We start from the raw sequence: 21,804 nt of genomic DNA, 5'->3' as shown, positions 1-21,804 counted from the left end.
CCGATCCGAAACCACGGAGGGATCCGAATCCCGAGGAGCAATTAATAATAATATTTTTATTGTCATATAAATATTTTTAGTTTGTGACAAAAACAAAAACAAAACATAATATAGAAAAGAAATAACAATTCTATAATAAATGAACACATGAAAAAAAAACTATAAGATTTCTGCCCTTAGTTCTAATGACTGTTTGTAAAGAAACCAATATTTTTTAACATGTTCCATGTTGAAAGGTGTAGCACTTTTTTTTACGTTTTGTTTTTGTGTAAGACACATAAAATTATGAGACGGTAAACAATTTTTAAATATATTGTTCCTTAAATTTTTGTTAATTTTACATTCAAGGAGGAAGTGTTTTTCATCCTCCGGCAAGTGGCACAGTTAACATATTCTATCATTTCTATGAATTTTACAAAAGCGATATTTTCTATTTCCAAATTATGGTCACTCATTTTCAACTTAGAGAGGCCTTTTCTGATAGAAAAGGTATTCGAAGCTAAATAAAATTCTCTGTCCACGCTAAATTTTATTTTTTTTAAAAGTAACAGTTTACTATTTTCATCATAGCTATTTAATCTATTTTCAAAACTGATCATATAAATTTCTTTAAATCAATTTTTAATCAAGGGCTTTAAAGAGTTCTTTTCATTGAAGTCCCTTCAATCATTAACTTTATTATAAACTTAGTAGTAAATACAGGTAAATTGTATGTGTAATACAATTGATGACAATCCTGCTGTATCAGCCATCCGTGATGATATCGATATCAGTCACGCTTGCAAATACTTTATCAAACCCCTAATATGTATAACGTCATGTCTCGTGAAAAATACATATAAGAGAGATTAGTTGTACTTGAGGTACATGTATATAATAAAGTGTATATGATATGGCTTTTTCAATATCACACACCGTATTAACCCTCAACCAATATAATCCCTCGAGCAGAGCTCTTTGGATTATATTGGTGTCTCGGGTTGATACAGTTGTGATATTGAAAAAGCCATATGATATTCTCTATTCATCTCAAAGGTCTGGGTTGGGTTTAATATTCTTGGCATATGTATACCAAGAATGAAACGTTAGTAACGGTTGGTAAGTAAAATCTGGATTTGATTCCAACAGAGGAGCTATGTTCTGTAGGAATCCACCGTTACAAACATTTTATTAATCGCTCCTCGGAATTCGGATCCCTCCGCGGATTTTTAATCGGGATCCCCAGTGTGAAGACCTGAAACCAATGTGCACTTGAAACATATTGAATAGGAAAGGTGTGTGCATGATTATTACTAGCTTGGTTGATTTTTATGAGCTTGTTTACATCAATATCATCAATTTTATAATCGAAATTTAGTTTATCACGATATAAAAAAAATCAAAATTTTTGAATTAAGTAGGTACATTAAGTAACTTTAAAGTCTTGTCTGCTAAGTAAATCGTGTACCAACGTATTTCAAATAAAGATTTCTTATCTTAATTACAAAAATTAAGTTAGCATGTTCTTTTATGTTAAATTTTACTCTTAAAGCATAAATTATATATATTTAAATTATCATATCGACAGAAAATAATTTCTGTATAAATACACTTGAATTATTCGAATGAAGCAAACCGCCAGCTACTGCAGACCAACGGTAAATTCTGTTTATATATTTTAATACATGATTTATTAGTGCTTTTGCATTACAGTCAGTATAGCATTTTCTTTTACGCTCAAGTTTTACTTGTAAAGATATATTTTTTAGATATTCTTATGTATGGTATTTTAACATTAATGTCCCATTAAGTACATTAAAATTTGATAAAATTATGATAATAATTAAAAAGAAACGAGACTAAGATAAGATAAAAAAGTTTTTGAGAAAACACCAAGTTATCTATAATACTTGTGAAAATTTATTTGAGTAAAAATGTTTTAGTAATGAAAAAAGCATAAATCTGATATAAAGTAAATGAAAATATTTGCAAACTCTTGAAAGGGCAATGCAAAACCTTTTTTAGTTGAATTTGATTTAACACGTAGTGTCCACCGTGCATATCTTTTCATCGTACTTGAATGATGGTGTTACTTTGTAATTATGTCCATGGCTACATGCAATAATATATGTAATAAGGTGTGAACATTGTGTTTTTTTCAGCAGAAGTAGTTATCTTGTTGATATATGTCTTTAGTATAGCCAAATTCAGTTTGAAACCTTTTTATTTCCCTGTATATATAATAAAGTCTTAAATCATAACTTATTTACCTTACTGCTAATATTACATAACTGAAATATTAGAAGCTATGCGAAAGGATCCGTGTAAACATGCACGGGCTACAATGAATATTCGTGTGTAAATCTCTATTTTTGACATACTTAAAGTTGCAATTCCAACGTTTAAACTGTATGTACTAAAAAATGTACGTTTACCTTAATAGCTATCTTTCTTATTTGTAAAATTTATAAATGTTTTAGAAACATTCTCTTTCGGTTTTGAATCATTTTCCTGAATTTTTTGAATGTTTTCATATTTATCCGATTATGCATTAATCTTTTTGATCATATTTGGAAATACACATGTAAAAGTTTCTAATAGATGATGTGTTGGTAACAATTATTTAGGAAAATATTAATAATCATTAAACCGAAAAAAAAACATGATTGAGCAGATTGTTACCCCAAGAAGGGGTCAACCGAGGCGAAGCCAACTGAGGTAGCAATATATAAATAACAAATAGCTGAGAGGGTGATAGAGCAGATTGTTACCTCGAGAAAACATTGTCAACTGAATGTTCTGTTATTACTGTCGATTAAATTTCAAATTCAAAGTAATAAACTATGACGTCTTGTATATAACAACCATCCGTATTTAATAAAGCGCATACTTGATCAAGCGTCTCCGTGAAGGGTAATAGAGTATTTGCCATAGGATAGAGTCGTATTTAATAAAGCGCACACTTGATCAAGCGTCTCCGTGAAGAGTAATAGAGTATTTGCCATAGGATAGAGTCGTATTTAATAAAGCGCACACTTGATCAAGCGTCTCCGTGAAGGGTAATAGAGCTAATTAACACCCTCGTATAAGCCAATCAAAATATTGCATTTTTACGTGAAGTATAATAATATGCTTTATCACTAAATAGAAAATAATTAACTATGACTACATGTTCATAAAAACGTTACAGTTATTAGAAAACTAACAACAATAAAGCTGGACGTATTTTGTTTTACGGTCTATGAAACAGTTCTGAGGCATATACGTACTTCTTGAGACTTGTCTTTGAAATTATTGATGTAAAATTCAATTCATTGTTCTTTCAATTATCAATTATCAATTTTTAATTTGTCTACACGAGAGAGTGACATTCAAAAAAATATCTCCCGCTGAGCCACGGGATAAAGTAAATTATCTATTAGTGAAGTATTATAAAATAAAATACCAAAAGATGATAAATATACAGTATTTTTGTTTTAATTTTAGTCTATTGAAAATGTGGAGAAAGTTCAGCTTGATGTGTATAGTTCTGATTGGACTCCATGTAGCAAGTATGTTCTAATAAATTAAACATAGAAATATTAGAAGGTGGGGGATGTACACAAAAGGAGGCTCGGGGCAGTACTTAGAAAAAAATCTGTATGTGAGATGGGATTTATTTTGGAGGATAACCAATTTTATTGTTGTGATATCAGTCGAAATAGGTAGGATTCTAATTTTTGTTATTCCTCTTCGTAGGTAAATAAAGTGCCCGAAAAAATCTTAAGAAGAACTGAGGACCGGTTTATGAATATTCTAGTTTACATCTTGAATCAAAAGGTTCACTGATTTGTTATCACTTAGGTCTATCGTTGTTGTTAATGGAGAGACCTTTTTGCCTACTTACATGCTTGAAACATAACAAGAAAACCTCCGTCTTACTAAGTTCTAAAGAAGAGTTTATTCTTTGGTACCGATCTGACATCTAAGAATACCGATATAAGTAAAAATTGTGTTAAACCTCAGAGGTCTTCTTTTGGAAAACTCATCAATCTATTAAAATAAATAAAGATACCAAGCATAATTGAAAGGTACAAATCGAGTTGTGTTTCCAATGAACATTTGCTCGCTTAATATTGGTTTCATGTTTTACATGTTTTACATGAAAGTAAAGATTTTCTATATATTTTCCAAACTGTTTAATATAAAAGGGTAGATTTGTCAATCCCTGTTGTTAATTTTCCATTTTTGACTGTGATGTTCCCTTCGCTCCATCTTACGATGTTTATATATCAAAACTCGTTCGCTATGGGCATGTCTGTGGTGACGTTTTGGATTTCAATGAACGTAATCTACATCTGTCGATCCTTTCTTTTGGCATTGCGCAAGGTCATGTCTTTTTTTAAACTAAATCTATTGGATGTTGGGTGTGTACTGATTGATATTTTAGTCTTAGATACATGCTTTTTTTTTAGTTGTTATTGGCTTTGAACAAGCTGTAAGTAACTGCGAGTATTTCAGATCTATACTTAGTGTCCTTTTTGTTGTTAGGGATGAGGGATTGATAAATACCCTGCCATGTCCGGTCTGTGTTTATGTTTGATGTTTTTTTGCTTTGTATCGGTCGATGAGTTAAACCTTTTTCAACTGATTTTTATAGTTTGTTCTTATGCTGTTACACCACTATCCCAGGTTAGGGGTAAGATTGAACGTTCACAAACATGTTTAACCCCACCACTTTATTTATGCGCCTGACCCAAGTCAGGAGCTTGTAGTTCAGTGGTTGTCGTTGGTTTCCGAGCTCGGTAAACACAATATCCATGAAAACTAGGTAGTGCTATCCCGTTTGAAATACGTTTTCTACGGGTACAGTCAAACTTCAAAGCCAAATCTTTGTATCTATCCCTGGCTTAATATTTTACCAGTTATGAAAATAAGTAGATGAGGTATGATTGCCAATGAGACAACTATCCACCAAAGTTCAAATAAATTGGATGTAAGCAATTATAGGCAACTGTACGACCTTCAACAATGAGAAAAAAACCATACCGTATAGTTGCCAATTTTTTTTACTTCAAAATAGAGTTCATATAGCAAAGACATTACATACAATATGAACCTGTTAGAATTCAATATCGCCGAAGTCTTCTCGTTTGTATTTCAATATTTCAAGCTCTAAATCATCAAGAGGCGAATAAATTACTAGTATACACAAACAAAAAAGGATCTGTTTTTCTGTCTCTTCTATGAAATATAGACGGAATTGCATATTAAATACACCTTATCATTAATTATACAGAAGTCAACACGTGTGAAACAGGTGAACTAGAATGCGACAGATTAGAACAATGTTACCCAAAGGAGTTAAAATGTGATGGCAATGCAGACTGTCGGGATGGAACTGATGAATGTGGATGTGACGGTTCGTGACAAACATTATTTTTGTTGTTTGTTTATTTATTTATTTAGTTTGTATTTATCGTTGTCCTGTTTTATTTTGTCATTCTTTTCTATGAAAGAGTGCAATCTAATTAAAATATAGAACTCGGATTTCGTTATACTACATATGAGATCTAACAATGACCCTAATCTCTTTCACTTTTGTGACCTTTTGTTTTACGTAATATTTGACCCCAGAAAGAATTTATATCGACCAATCAGTATGCTCCTTATGAACGCGACCTAGGAATATGTTGAAGATGGCGACGCAAAAATGGAAAAACAACTTAGAAAATGCATTCACTGAAATTTTGCCTTAGTACAAAGTGAAAGAATTGAAATTTGAGAAGAGACAAATTTTGGAAACTATTTTGGAGATCAAAGATTGCATGGTCAGGCTTCCAACATGCTTCAAACGGGCTATGAAAAGAGTTTACACACCAGATATATGCTACCTGTTCGCTGTTGCAAGGAACATCGGAAAAATGAAGGAACACGGTACAGACACTAGGACCGATGGTAAAATAGTAGTCTGCGGTCCAAGTTTCCAAACTTAAGTCTGTACCGATAATCAAGACCACTTTCAAAGGTAAATTCTCGAAAATAGAGTATTAAAGGTTGACATTTTTCTATCATTGAACAACTTCTCAAGTGTTTATAAAAAAAATTTTGTGGGGGATTCACAGTGTACTTTAAAAAAACATGACAGTATCCCAGAAAATACATTGCAAGTCTTCCAATGCATTTTCCTACCAAAAAAATATAATTTACAATGTCAATGAAGATATGGGATCAGATAAATCTAAATTCATTAGTAATATAGTATATAGATCATAATGATATTCTACTGTGTACTTGCAAAGATATACATGTATACCTACGCCTGCACATACAGAAGAAGTTTTAATATCAGCATACTTTTTTTACTTCTGTCACACACTGATACATGTAGATATCATGTGGGGCTCCAGATAATTGTTAGGAGAAATTTTCTGTCAAGAAAGAAATTAATTGTTCACTATTCTTGGACTCGGCCACAGTGGGTCAGAATGGCAATTTGTGTTTCAGTGTTCATTAAATATTAGTTTAATGCTTTGTGAGAAAAATAACTCCATCCTGTTTATGTACATGTATGTTAACCAGATATCTGAAATTACAGAAAATACGTTTTTATGCCCCCGCAGTATACGTAGTTAGGGGGCATTAAGTTTTACCCTTGTCCATCTGTCTGTGCGTCCGTCCGTACATCCCAAAGTTGGTTTCCTTTCTCTAACTTTAGTTTGCATCAACCAAATGTTATGAAACTGATACACAATGCTTATTACCACAAGACACAGTTTATGTTTGAATTTTATTGGCATCACTTTAACCGTTCCAGAGTTATGCTCCTTTACAAATGTTTCGTTTCCATTCTCTCACTTTAGTTTGCCTCAACCAAATGTTATGAAACTTATACATAATACGTATTACCACAAAACTCAGATCAAGCACAAATTTGGGTAGCATCACTTTTACCGTTCTTCACTTATGTCTCTTTATAACTTTATATGATTTGCAAGAATCGGCATCATCTGTGTCCTATGGACACATTCCCCATTTATTGTAGTCTTTCATGCTCAATTACTTAGCTTCAACTACACGAGTAACTTTGTAGAGGCAGATTTAGAGGGGGAGCCCAGGGGGCCCGGCCCCCTTTTTTGGGAAAAATTTGGTTGATTATATAGGGAATCACTGAAGCATAGCTGTACAGGCCCCCCTTATGAAAATTTCTGGGTCCGCAACTGCTTTGTTTTCATTCGTAACATTACTAGTATAAATAATTTTGAAGACTATTTTAAGTAATTATGCTCTTGACTGATAGAATACTCTGAGGCTTTCTCTTTACTTTCAACATGTCCAATACATATACTTGATCAATATATAGAAGCACAAGACAGATGAGGCTATCTCTATCATAGTACATACATGTATGTTAAATTGTTCAGAAAACAACCAACCATCAAACAAAATCAATAGATATCTTATGAAATTAATGTCTGGAAATGATGATGCTAAACAAAAAGTAAAAATGTGAAATTAAATGAAATACAAGTTTAAAGATTTGTGTACTGATTCTGATAATAAATACGTACAAATTTGATTAGGGAATCCACACTTCAAGGACTAATCCCAAAAAGGATTACTCAAGGGCCAGTGTTTTTATTTCCCCAAAAAATGTTCAAAGATAAGAAGATGTGGGTCCTACAAATGGATTCACAATGTCAATTTATAAATTTACTTTAGATAACCTATCTCTATAAGTGACATTTATTTAAGGACAATAAAACATTCTGTCATTAACCAGAGGAACATATCAATTAAAATGTGTTTGAATAAACACTAGTATTAATTAAGTAACAGGGTATGTACATGTAGGTAGGGAAACCCTAAACAAACATGCATGTACATTTTTTCTTCACCTTTTAGTCTGGAAAAGCTAGTCATAATTATCAAAGAAAAAAATTATATGAGATCCTTTAAAATGGAGGTTAATATTCATAAATATATTTAAAATTGATATTTCAGGAGCAGACATTCTTCCCAGGTCTATATAGCTTAATGGAAAGGAATCAGACACAGAACGTATGGGGAAATGAAATTGAGAGTCACTGTGAATAATTCACATACATGCCAGACATAAAGAAATGGCCAGACACAGGCTCAGCTATAGAATCTGTATCAACTGGAAGCAACAGCATTTTCATCAGAAAATTAAATGGATGTGAAAAACATGAAATATGCATTTGGAAATATTCAGCCACCAAACAAATAGATATGCCAGGAAATGCAAATTGTTTGCTAATATAAATGTCAATGATGTCTGTACAAAAGCAAAGATATAAAAGCCTTTTTCATTTATAAATACATGTAACAGTGACATACAATATATATTTAAGACCAACCGACATTCTTGAAAACTTTGGTAGCCACAGAACCTAGTCGTAGACATTCCATATTTTCAACTCGTTATGAAGACATATTTGACCAATCTGGTTTCCAATAGAAGTTTAAAAATAAGTTCTACATGTACATGACATGATGATCATCAGCAATGAAGGTGATATAGGATTTAATATTCAAAGTAATGTTAGAAGTATAAAGTGAAGTTGAACCTCCCACCATAATAGCAATCTGCACATTTTGGATCACATATGGATCAAGCTGTTGTACTTGTGAACTTAAAGAGTGTTGCTTGTCAGGTACATTGTACATGTTGACAGTGCTATAAGTTCATTAAATAAAATGCAGTTCAGAACCGTTAGTAATAGATAGATTTCTTCTGTCTTTATTTGAATGAATAAACCAGATAATTAAAAAATATTTTTTCTGATAACTATGTCAGTTCTGGAACTGAAGACTACATGCACTTTTTGTATCTTCCTTGTTCATTTTCCTCCAGATAAATGTACCTTTTATTTACTGACTATCACATGACGCTTATAAGGAAGCTTAATTCCTCCAAGGTCTCCAGTTTTGTCCTACCTGTGACAAAAGTTTCAGAATACAAAACATGCAAGACATAAAATGCTAATCGGACAACAACATTTACTATTTATATAACGTTTTATATTTCAGAGGGTAGAAATCATGGATTTTTCATACTTAAAATCAAAATGTATAAAGAATCCTTATGTTTAGAAGTTTCTGTCAAGTCATATGTCCATTGTCATTATCCTCATTTTCATTGTTCAGTGACTCCTTAAAACACTACATGTGTAGTGATTTTATCAAGTGAATTTGTGGCATATTATAAGTAATAAGATAACTTTATTTGGTATACATGTATGGGATCCAAGGTTTACATGTGTTGTCAGACAGGGTTCAACTTGTCTCTCAATTTTTTTCAACTTATAAGTCTACAGATATCTAAATAAAACATTAAGGTATATATATATTAGGTAAAAATAAAGTCAAACAAAAGCCGGTGTTCATGTGACCCCAACCTCATTTCATTCATCAGTTATTAAGGTTAATTTTTTGTGCAAATTGTGGTTGATTCCATTTCTCAGATTCTACAAAATGTATGTAAAGCAGTAGGTCAAAGTTTACATATGAACAAAAAGAGATATTATACATGAAACGTTTATATATATGTCAATGATGATGATGATGGATAGCTGCTAACAGTCCAGTGGCAAATTAATATGCATATTCAGGACGAGAATATGTTAATGTGATATGAATATTAACCCTGCTTTGTAGTAGACTGACAGCAACTGAAATAGCAAAAAATAATAAAATAACATCTAGAATGAAACATACATGTATATATAAGGCTTCAATAGAAGGAAAGGCAATTGTCTATGCAATATGTCAAGATCTAGTCTTTAATGTGTCTATAAAAGTAGTGAATAAATTTAGCAGAAATATCTTGTTCATTGTGTCTGTGATAATAATTCATGTACATGTACATCACTACATGTACCACATCTATTTTATATAGATCTGTCATATGCATTTAATACATAATTCTAAAAATAAAAAAATAAAAAAAATATATGCCATGCAACATGAACTACAAGTCTACAACAGGGTATATGCTTGGTACAGGCACATGAAATGTGATTGAAATAATTTTTGTGTCACCTGAGACCATTGTTGCACTTAGGGATAACAATCATCATAATCATGCAGCAGCATAAACTATTTGAATAAAGTTTGATATTTCAAAAGATAGATGACCTGGATGTTTCATACCTTGTACACAGCTACATTTTTGTGTACCTTATGTGTAGTCACTAAATTTCTGTCCCAACGAATGTCCATTGTCCTTGACCTAATTTTTATGGTTCAGTGACTGCTTGAATACAAATCATGCTTTTTTTTTCTCATGTGAAATTTTCACTTACAAATGTATTATGGTCAAGTCTGTATCTCAGATTCAATAAGCAATAGGTCAACTATATTTGGTGTCTGGAATAATTGTTAGATATACATGTACATGTGCATGTTGGACTAGGAGTTTTCATCGAACCTTGACCTCTTTTTCATGGTTCAATCTTAAGTTGTTGCGGTTTAGTCTATTTCTCGGAGACTAGCAATTAGGCCTCTACATTTGGTGTATGGAATGATTTTAAGGTGAACATGTCCGACACAGGCATTTTTTTCTGACCTTGACCTTTTTCATGATTCATTATATGACATTTATTATTTATGATTTTGGTCTATTTTGCAGACAAATGAAGCAATAGGGCCACTATATTCTGCATATGGAATGATTATAAGGTGTTCATGTCTTGTCTGGCAAGTTTTATTTGACCTATCCCTCATTCTCATGCCAGGTTCATTTGTCAGTGTTATTTTTTTTGTTTTTTTTTTATCAGTTTATCAGAATAAGTATATGAAATGATAGGTACCGGTATATATTGAATATGTTTGTTTGGCAGAATTCATATGACAGTGACCTCATTTTCATGGTTCATTTGTTAATGCATATGGTAAGTTTTTATTTGGTCTTTTTTCCAAGTACTCAAAAATATAAGACCACTATGTTTGGTGTATGTAATGAATGTAAGGTGAACATATTTGTCTGGCATGCACTACAAACTGCTCAGAGTCTGAAAAGACCATATTTTATACTAAACCAGAAAGGCCAAGCACAGATTTTACTTGACAAGACTCAACAGTACTTAAATGTTGTTGACCTTTGTCTAGACTTACTTGAGTCAGATTGAGTACTTGATAATCTTGGTAAATATAAAAATAAGAGGATGTGGTATGATTGCCATCGAGGCAACTTTCCACAAGAGACCAAATGACATAGAAATGAACAACTATAGGTCACCATACGGCCTTCAACAATGAGCAAAGTCCATACAGCATAGCAATAAAAGACCCCGAAATGACAAATGTAAAAGATTCCAAACTAGAAAACTAATGGCCTAATTTATGTCTGAATATACAAGTCTCCACAAATGCTTGACCAGTCTTGACCAATGCTCGAATCAGTTTTGAACTTTTCATTTAATCTCAACGGTCTTGACCCAGCCCGAATCAGCCCATCTATGTGAATTATATATTGATCTTATAAAATGACAGGTTATTGATAATTTAATTTGTTGCTTTCAAATTCAAAAATTTGATTAAAAGGTAAAAAAAGCTAGAATTTTCATTTTGGACTACATTCAGATATTCACCTTTAAAAATGTCTATAACTTTTTCAAATTAACTTGGATTTTAATAAAAATTCTACAGCTATCTCAATCATATATTGATCTTACAAAATGCAAGCTTATTTGGAAGTCTGGTTAATTGCTAGCTATAAATGTGAGGATTTATTTAAAAGGTAAAAAAGCAAGAATTTTCAGTTTGAGGTAAATTCACAGCTATCTAAATCATATATTGATATTACAAAATACCTGATTATTAGTCCCCTACCGACAAAGTCGAAGGGGACTTTAGGTTTGCACTCCGTCCATCTGTCAGGCTGTCTGTCTGTCCATCCGTCAGTCCGGCAAATCAGTTTTCCACACTTTTTTTCTTCGTGCTTGGAGATATTGATTTGATTTTTGGTGTATTGTTTTATCATGAAAAGTTACAGATCAAGTTCGAATTTTATTCCGGTCTGATGATTTTATGTATATGTATATACAGATAGATGGGCTGATTCATACCAAGTCAAGACTGGTCGAGACTATTAAGTACAGACCAGTCGATCATTTGTCGAGACCATATTCAGACTAGACCAAGACTACTCATTTAGACTGATAAAGTCAAGTCTAGACTAAAGTCAAGTACAGTTAAGTACTGCCCTGATTATGTTTAGTCGTGACAAGTAACATCTGTGCTCTACCTTACTGGTTGTGCACAAAATATGGTCCTTTTGAATTCAGACTCAGCAGTTAATAGTGATGGTTCATCTGACCATGACCTCATAATCATGAATAATGTTAAGTTTATATCATGCTTGTAGTGAAACCTTCATATAACAGACTTTCAACATACATTCAATCATATGTAAAGCAGGCAAGACATTTCAGCTTATACACTCTTGTTAAAGTATAGATCTTAACCTTGCCACTTTTTTTATCTAGATTTTAAGATTAATGAAACGTACATATAAGAAAAAAATTTAGTTCTATTGATGAATTTTTGAATGGATGTATTCTTATGAAGGAAGGTGACTAGCAAACAAGCAATAAAAATATCAATTATAATGTCAATGATAGACTAGGATTGGTTTTTGGTATATATTTATCCGATACAGCATGGAAATTGTATAGGAAATACACGTGTATTTAAATATATAGCCTACTACCTAAGATTTTTTTCTTACTAGATACAAAATAAAAGAGCCCCCCCCCCTTGACAGTTCACAAAAATAGGACAGTAAGGCACCTCTCTAGTACACTCTACCAACTGAGCTAAAAAAAACTTCACCAGAGCAGCTAATAGAGTTCAGTTTTTTTCTGGTATGCTAGCCGAGGCTGAGGGGAGGGGTTGCTTGTGGCGCTACACATATATGTATGGTTTATGAATGCTTATACTTTTTACATGTCCCATTCAAACTATGCATAGTTTGCATACCCTTATCAAAATCCTTGATCCACATCTGGCAGAGGGGAGCACCGCTATAGTGTACAGTTTAAAAGTGTTCACTGTACTCTTTAATTTCCACGCTTACGATCCGACCTCAAGTCATAAAGCATATGAGGCACATCTGAAAACTATGACAAACGTCACATATTTCAAATATTCATGGCTATAGTTACAATATGACGACGAAAGAGATTTAAAAACTATTTCCAAACGATTAACAATCGAAGCGATAAATTTTAAGTCCCATTGTTTTTATTTTTGGATACCCTCGGGACCTTTCAATGAACCTCATTTAAGTATATGTTCCGCGTGCGCTGTTTAGATTCGATAACTAGAATTATGATTGGTTGAAAAAGTCACATGCAAAATCCTTCAGAAGTGAAACCTTATACGGGTAGTTGTTAGATCTCGTATGTAGTATAACGAATACGAGTTCTATATTTTAATTAGATTGTGAAAGAGTGCTACTGAAAAGAGATTAGATGGGATATGATTCTGAAATAAATCTGCTGTAATGTAATAGAATAAATAAATGCAAGTCATCGTATTCAGCTATATCCAATATCCACGAAATCCCCGGACAAAGTTATAAAAACTCAAAGAAATTCGCCGATTTAGAAACAAAAGAATTATGATTAATCTAATCGGTCGTACCCCAAAATAATAATAACGTTACATCATTGGTTTAATTGCCATTAATTTGTGCGTTATCAACCAATCACAACGTTTTGGTGATATTACCCAGAATACATTTGATTCTAATACCGCGAATTGAGTGCAGTAAATATAATTGCTAAAAATTTAAGTTTCATTACTGTTGACAGCACACATTGAGAAAGAGTTTCCTTAGTAATCAATAACAAAGAACAATAATAATAGTTTGTGCACATCTTATTAATACTAACTAAATTTGATTAAATTCCATCGTCATATAGTTGGAAAAAGATACATTCCTTTATATATCAATCAGTCTGAACATTATACCCAACAATGTTAGAATTAAATTTTCATGCTGACAAATTTTTGTCCCTCAACGAGATTTGAACTCACACCTTTGATACACTACAGCACCAATCGCTTAGACTCATGTGCATCGCTCAAGACCACTCGACCATATTCGTTTTTATTAAAATATAACTTCAATAGTCGTAGTGTTACCTTGTCACGTAAGACGAATTTAAATATATATATATATATATATACAAGCCTAAATTGAAAACAACGTTCAAACCTGTGATTGCATTGGATAAAAACCGCAATTTTTATACGTGTGCATGCAAAACAAATTTCTTGATAGAGGGGTCTAAATACAGCACAAACAACATTTTCCAAAAGACCAAATGAGTGAAAAAGTATATTTTAACAAAACGCATTTGACTAGCAGGTCGAACAACTGATGTTCTTAAACCCTGCTGACTGCCATTGGCGATTACCAAATAAACGGATTACAAGATGTTACAAAATAGATCTCATTATTATTTTATTACCAAACAGAAAACAATAAAATTGCGGAAAAGATGGTATACCGCAAACATGAGGTGTAAAAATTTGTACACCATATCCGGATTTCGACAATAAATGTCTCTTCAGTGATGTTAGGAATCGAAACGGTATTTGGAAGGCCATATATTTTACCTCAATTTAGGATAGACTCTTTAATTTTGAAAGAGTCAAAATAAGATGAACGGATCATATAAACCCGAAGGCAAATATAATACAAGCCCAAACGAAAAAATACAAACAAGTCTAAATTTAAAACAACATTCAAACCTATGATTGCATTGGATAAAAACCGCAATTTTTATACTTGTGCATGCAAAACAAATTTTTTGATAGAGGGGTCTAAATACAGCACAAACAACATTTTCCAAAAGACCAAATGAGTGAAAAAGTATATTTTAACAAAACGCATTTGAGTAGCAGGTCGAACAACTGATGTTCATTATATATATAAAGTGCTTTATACACTATGTTTCGACTTTTAAAAGGTGATTTCTATGTTTTATTGCAGAATATATTTGTCCAGATAACAGACTGAAATGCCCGGATGATCTTTGTGGAATGAAAGATGGTAAATTGTGTGATGGTCATAGCGATTGTCCAAGCAACAAAGACGAAGAAGATTGCGATTGTACGAAACTTTATTCTTTTCTTGTTAGTTCGGGTTCTTTTTCGTCTGAACAACTGAACGCTAAGTTTCTGAATGACAATTTGTATCAACAAATCGTAATTATAATCAAGCATTGTGCTACTCAGGCCTTTTTATTATTTTTCTTTAACAGAATGATTCAAAAGAAAACAAAATAATCTGTTTACTTGCAAACAAGTGTATCTTTAGTTTGAGCGACAAGTTTAAAGATATAATTCATACGTTCACAAGGTCTTTGAAACAAATTAATGAAGGAAAAAACTAAGATAGCAATTCAATATAAGAAAAACACAGACATCATGAATAAAAGAAAAAAGAAGAAAATAGAGTCATGACAAGTAACAACAGTCCAAAACACACAAAAGATATATCACGAATTTCATCACAAACCGAGGACAAACAAGGGTGCTCCTGAAAGGAGTTCATGATTCACTAGTGGCACCTATCATGGTTCTCATCAAAAGTACAAATTCGATTATGTTGCATTTAATGGTGTAATAAACGAGGGAGGAAAGACAGGATTGTGGCTACCTACGTCAAAGCGAAAATATTTGTGGTTATCTGTGACACAAATATTTCGACACACTCGAGGTATTTCCAGACACCCTTAGTGTATACTAGTATTCCGACACACTACTCGAGGTATTTTCCGACAGACTCGAAGTATTTTCCGATATACTTAATATATATTCCGACATACTCGATGTATTTTTAAACACAATCAGTGTATATTCCGACACACTCGAGGTAAACTAATACCAAACTTGCAGAACTTTATTTGTTGGCACCGGAATCTTTCCGTATCACATCTTTATAGCGCCTTTTGCACCTCAAAATGGAGTTTATGTAGCAAAGACACTACATACAATATAAACATGTTAGAATTCAATATCACCGAAATCTTCTCGTTTGCATCTTAGCGGTCACAAAGAAAATTATTTGAGTCAACATTACTTTCAACGAGGAGCCCATAGATGCAGAAAAAAAAACGTTATGATATGAATAATCATTGTTCAAGAATGAATGGCATTTCAAACTTTGTCGGATAGGACAACTGATTTGAGACTAGTTATATATTAGTATATCTCACACCATGGATCAAGGGTGCTTTTAATCTTAAGAAACTTTTATGCAGACTTATGGTCATTCAATAACCAGCTAAATTGTCATAAAGAATACACTTTCACTGATTTGGACGGTCGTGTAATACATTCCCGACATAGCTGTTTATTCAATCCTCGAAATGTGAAAAGCAAATAAAAAAACCCTAGAAAAACAAAAACGCTGCTGTATGCGTCTTTAATGTCAACATTGAATATATAGTCCAAAGATGTTAGCAAAGTATATGGGCATGTACAAAAATGTATTTGAAAAAAGATATTCGATTTTAAAGCTTATTCCACGGCCCAATTTCTAAAGTATTTAATTGGTATTGGCCACATTGTTTGTTGAACAAAAAAGCATGGAAAACAGTCTTCTATTCATTAAATGAGTGACAGAACATTTCACATGAATTAAAGTGATCTTACTTTCGTATTTGGTTGTTCATTATAGTTTCAAATCCAATCAGATTTTATGTAACTTTTTATTTACAGCATGTATTGACGATGCTTTTCTTTGCTCAAAGGAAGAAAAATGTATCCCTGGTGATTGGCATTGCGATGGATATGATGATTGCAATGGAGAGGATGAAAAGGACTGTATAGGTAATAAAACTCTTAATTCATTTTAATAGTATTAATTCGATTTTGCTATCACACACTTTTAGTTGTCAGGTGCGGGAGGATCACGGATTTTGAAAAAGTGGGAATCCTCTGGTAAGGAAATGTTTGGAGTGATATTTGTACAAAGTCTGTTTGCATTGTTCCTCTTTGCAATTATAGACTGGTTCTAATTGGACAAAACGGGAAACTGTCCAATAACACTTTTGGACAGCTCTCTCTCTCTCACAAATATTATGGTATAGTTAATAACAGAGTTTCCATCGAACTTCTGTTGACAGTTGTCCAACAAGACTAAACAATACCTACCAATGAACGCTCATAGTAATTTAAGATCGATTATTTACTGTATTGTTCGTAAAATGTAGTCATAAGTACTGTGGTCAATGTTAGAATGTAAGACAGCATAATTTTCATATTTGCAGGTTAAATATTTTGCATAGAATTTCGGTACCTAAGAAATGAAGTAAACATTTAAGTCGCGTTTCAAAATATGAGTTAGCGAATCATTGATATTAATCTCAAAAATACAAGACGCAATGGTTTAACAACACATAATTTCAATCATTATCAAAAACTCAAATGAGCGAAATTGATAATTTCTATATTAAACGTTAAGTGTGAAATACAAGTTATATTGAATCCCTGCAAAATGAAGAGTGAAGTAACTGTTAATCTTTGTATTCAATTTTATATGTTCTTACAATTTTTTATATCTGTATTTGTATTTTGTAAAAAGTTTTTAAGTTATAAATATAGTTCGTTCGATGAAATCTGATTTTTTTTCATATTCTGCAGAATGTAACGGTGGTGCATTTATGTGTACAGCAGATAGTAAATGTGTTAGGTCGCGCTACGTATGCGACTCATTTCCGGACTGCAGTGACGGTATGTATGACATCGGATGTCCGGATGGTAGGTTTGATATTCCCCTTGTGGTATATATCGCTTTCTAGACCTGACTCTTTAGATTTATAAGTTCTAACCTCCCTTAAACACTTCAAAGCTTCTTATGACAAATGAAAGAAATGAGATAATTCCCTTCTTTTTTTTAAGATATTGAAAATAGTACATTCGGGAATATACTCTTTTTCTTATAATTTATTTTACGTGCATCAAAAGTAAAATAACAAAAACACCGAACTCCAAGGGAAATTCAAAACAGAAAGTCCTTTATAAAATGGCAAAATCAAAAGCTCAAACATAACATTATTTATTCATAACATACTATGTTTTTCGTCTATTTTCGATTTTACCTCATAAAAAAGAATAAACATGATTTTAAAATTTATTTCGATGTGAAATAAGCGTCTCAACGCAACACAAACTGCGAATTACATCGTACGACGTCGACAGGATTTTCAGATGGAAATATGTTGTTAAGAGTGGAATATGATGTTTTGTTTAATGTCACTTTGAATAGTTTCAATGTATTACATATGTTTTAGGTATTTATGTTTACATACAGTTGAATAATTAAATTTCATTCGATAAAATCTAATTTTGAGACCAAAAATTGGCAATATTGCCCGCTGTTTTTTCATGAGTTTTTATCATTTACTCATTGATATTTAAAATTTACATGTACCTCTTTATATTCAAATTTGATATACTTTTTTTCTCTTTCAGATGGGTGTGGTAATGATGAATTTGCATGTGCACTTCCTCCTCCAAATTATCCAAATTGTGTTCCCTCGAACAAAATATACGATGACACTAATGACTGTGGAGACTGCTCTGATGAGGCGAATGCTGAATCTTGTGTGCTTGGGGGTATGTTAATGATACATGTTCACAATATTTTTCCACACAATTGTTTAATTTTGTCAATATAACGGAATGATAACAACTGTCGTACAAGTAGGAGGTTTAGCTAGCCTTAACGTTATCAGTTATTATAACTTCCTATATTTGAATTTACCTTGGAGCTTGGTATTTTTGTTATACTTCTTTCATAATTTATGTTGATACATATATTGTTTCTGAATAAACTATTTAGGGTGACTAGCAGTTTTGGAAACGTTAAACCAGGACCAACATCAATATGTTGACATTTTGAATTCATTTGGCTGTCTTTCAACGTCATACATGTAAATGTGATCTGTTGACCGTGTTTTATAAGTTACCATGGTGTTATGTCCACAAATGTTGTTCCGTTGTCGAAAAAAGTATAGTGAGTCATTTATAGACTTAATGGACAGTAACTGCTTTGTTTAAGGACATTGTAACAGTTTGGTTATTGGGCTATGCACGACAGATGTTTCCTAATAATTGTGCATTGTTTTGGAATCGATAAATTATTCCAGGGCTTGTATTTCATATCATGATTTCCTTGGTAGAAGGTGGCTGATCACAAGGACGCTATTAAACAAAGAATTCCAATTGGTAAAGTTAAAAACATCCCTTCGTAAATTTTACGGACGCCATCACGAGTTGGGTGACCGTTATGAAATATCCGTTTCACAGATGATAGCGGATATGTTCCAAATGTCGTAATTACAATCCCGGCCCCTTTTCCCCGAATGTGACCTACATAATTAGACTTATTACCGGGTTTGTACTAACATGAGCAACACAACGGGTGCCACATATGGAGCATCATCTATTTCCCTTTCCGGAGCACCTGGGATCAACTCCAGTTTTTGGTGGGGTTCGTGTTGCTCAGTCTTCAGTTTTCTATGTAATGTTTTGTGTACTATTGTTTGTATGTTGGTCTGTTCTTTTCAAGCCATGGCGTTGTCGGTATATATACGACTAATGAGTTTGAATGTCCCTTTGGTATCTTGTTCTTCTCTTATATTTAATGTGTTTCCCGGATTTGTTTTTTTTCTCAATCGATTTATGAATTTCGAACAGCGGTATACTATTTATTTATCAATAATCATGAAAGAAAGAACAATTATTTGAAAAACTATTAATGAAATGATCACTATTTATTGTTTTAAACTTCTTGTTTGACCATATTACTATAGCCTACAGTATAGGCGCAAATATGCTAAGGATTCAGACTACATATTTCAACCACTTCAACTATTAACCCGTTTTCAGTTTAGGCCTTAATTGAAATGTTGCCTAAACTGAACCCTCAAACGTGTTAATGACTTGGTAAATAACAGTTCCATAAATAACAAGAGTGATCAACGTACACCAATAATGTTTTATATTTGCTACATGTACTTGATAACTACCTAAAATCGATTAACATAACAACTTCAATTCAACACCAGAATAAGACAACAAATGAATGATGTATGCGTTCAGTTCATATAATTTAGTATTTTGAATATGTCATCTCAAAGACTAAAAGAGTACCAAAAACTTAATAAAAGAAACAACTAAATATTATAATAATTTATATACCAAAAAGCCAACAAAATGATTTGAATATAAGATCGAGAAAACCCAAAACACATAAGAGAGGTTTTGAAAACTACGGAATTTATTTAAATTCATCATAGACATTCCTTTTTGAAAAAAATAAAAGAAAGATTTTTGAAAATAACATACAAAAATTCAGACCATTTGGTTCCAAATCTAGTTAGTTTATGATGTATTCCTTTGCAAAAGTTCAGATATTACTACAAATAACAACACAGATTGTGACAGACTATGGAAAGATCATTGATTTTTAGAATTTAGGCAAAGACAATTGTTTATCAGAGTCGAGGCAAACATAATTATTTGGTAGAGTCTAGGCAAAGATGATTTTTCTTGACATGAAAACTGGATACAGCCAAGGCAAAGATAATCGTTCGTGACATAAAAAGGTGTAATAATCTAGGCAAGGATAATTTGTATTGACACCAAAGACTGTGATAGCCTAGGGAAAGAAATCGTTCTTCGAATTGACAGCAAAGATTTTGACAGCCTGGACAGAGATAATCGTTCATGACACCAAAGATTTTGACAGCCTGGGCAAAGATAATCGTTCATGACACCAAAGATTTTGACAGCCTAAGCAAAGATAATCGTTCTTGTCATCAAAAGTGTAAGATTCTATTATGTAAAGATGTCTTTTCTTGACACCAAAGTTTTTGACAGCCTAGACAAAGATACTTTTTACTTCAAAGATTGTGATAGCCTAGGGACAGAAATCGATCTTCAAATTGACATTAAAGATTTTGACAAGCCGTTGTTCATGACACCAAAAAGTGTTACAACCTAGGCAAAGATAATCGTTCTATACATTAAAGAGTTTCACAGCCCAGGTTAAGATGATCGTTCTTGACATCAAAGAGTGTTACAGCCTAGGTAAAGATAATCGTTCTTGACATCATTATATCTATAACTTTTGTTTATGTACAAGAATACAATAATTACTAAACGCAATTTGTGCAGCTCATATCATATTTTATAATTCTTATTAATATTTATTTTTTTGTACGACTGTTTTGTTCGAAGGGGTTGGGTGCTGGTGATTGATGTAGTATGTTGTACTGTCATGTATATGTGGTGATTCTTTTTTACTTATTTGTTCTAGGACCACCACCACCTGGAGAACTATCACGAAGTTTACTAAAAACCCGTGGAGAAAGGAAGAAGAAAAATGAAGGTAGAGTAAACACCGTAGTCCGCAGCAATAAAAATATTGATGCACTGAGGAGCGGAAAATCTTATTTGAAGGAGAACTTGCGGGAATATTTATTACGCAGTAAGACTGGTAATAGACTAGCTAACAGAATACTAGGCCGTAGAGAAATGGAAAAAAGAAGAAGGTACAAGCGGTAAATGTGCTGAAACGGCTGTGGGAAACAAGAAGGCGGACTCTAAACTCGTTGATATATAATTGATACAAAATCTACTCTTTTTTTCATGCACTATGCAAATATTCATAGGATTCTTGAATAAAGAAATCACTTACAATTACCATAAATTTGTTAATTTTGAGTTCACTTAGGCCAAGGCCAACTTCGAAAAATGAATAAGACGTCCTTAACTTTTAGGTCAAAACAAATCAGA

At 32.5% G+C, this 21,804-nt stretch overlaps 2 protein-coding genes across 2 annotated transcripts in view; both read left to right on the top strand.

Annotated features, from left to right (window-relative positions):
• LOC127715239 (sodium- and chloride-dependent glycine transporter 2-like) overlaps positions 1-21,804 on the top strand; it is a 219,157-nt gene that overhangs the window by 102,001 nt on the left and 95,352 nt on the right. The window lies entirely within an intron of this gene.
• On the top strand, positions 1,523-21,718 carry LOC127715243 (very low-density lipoprotein receptor-like). Its single transcript, XM_052221266.1, has 8 exons — positions 1,523-1,637; positions 3,466-3,530; positions 5,258-5,380; positions 14,987-15,106; positions 16,720-16,830; positions 17,644-17,760; positions 18,475-18,618; positions 21,326-21,718. The coding sequence occupies exons 2-8, from the start codon at positions 3,476-3,478 to the stop codon at positions 21,571-21,573; spliced, it is 918 nt and encodes a 305-aa protein (XP_052077226.1). The 5' UTR covers positions 1,523-1,637; positions 3,466-3,475; the 3' UTR covers positions 21,574-21,718.

The sequence above is a fragment of the Mytilus californianus genome, unplaced genomic scaffold (assembly GCF_021869535.1).
Source record: "Mytilus californianus isolate M0D057914Y unplaced genomic scaffold, xbMytCali1.0.p SCAF_9, whole genome shotgun sequence".
NCBI classification, from domain to species: domain Eukaryota; kingdom Metazoa; phylum Mollusca; class Bivalvia; order Mytilida; family Mytilidae; genus Mytilus; species Mytilus californianus.
The sequence above is the reverse complement of the archived record's forward strand: the minus strand, read 5'-3'. Positions and strand labels throughout refer to the sequence as shown.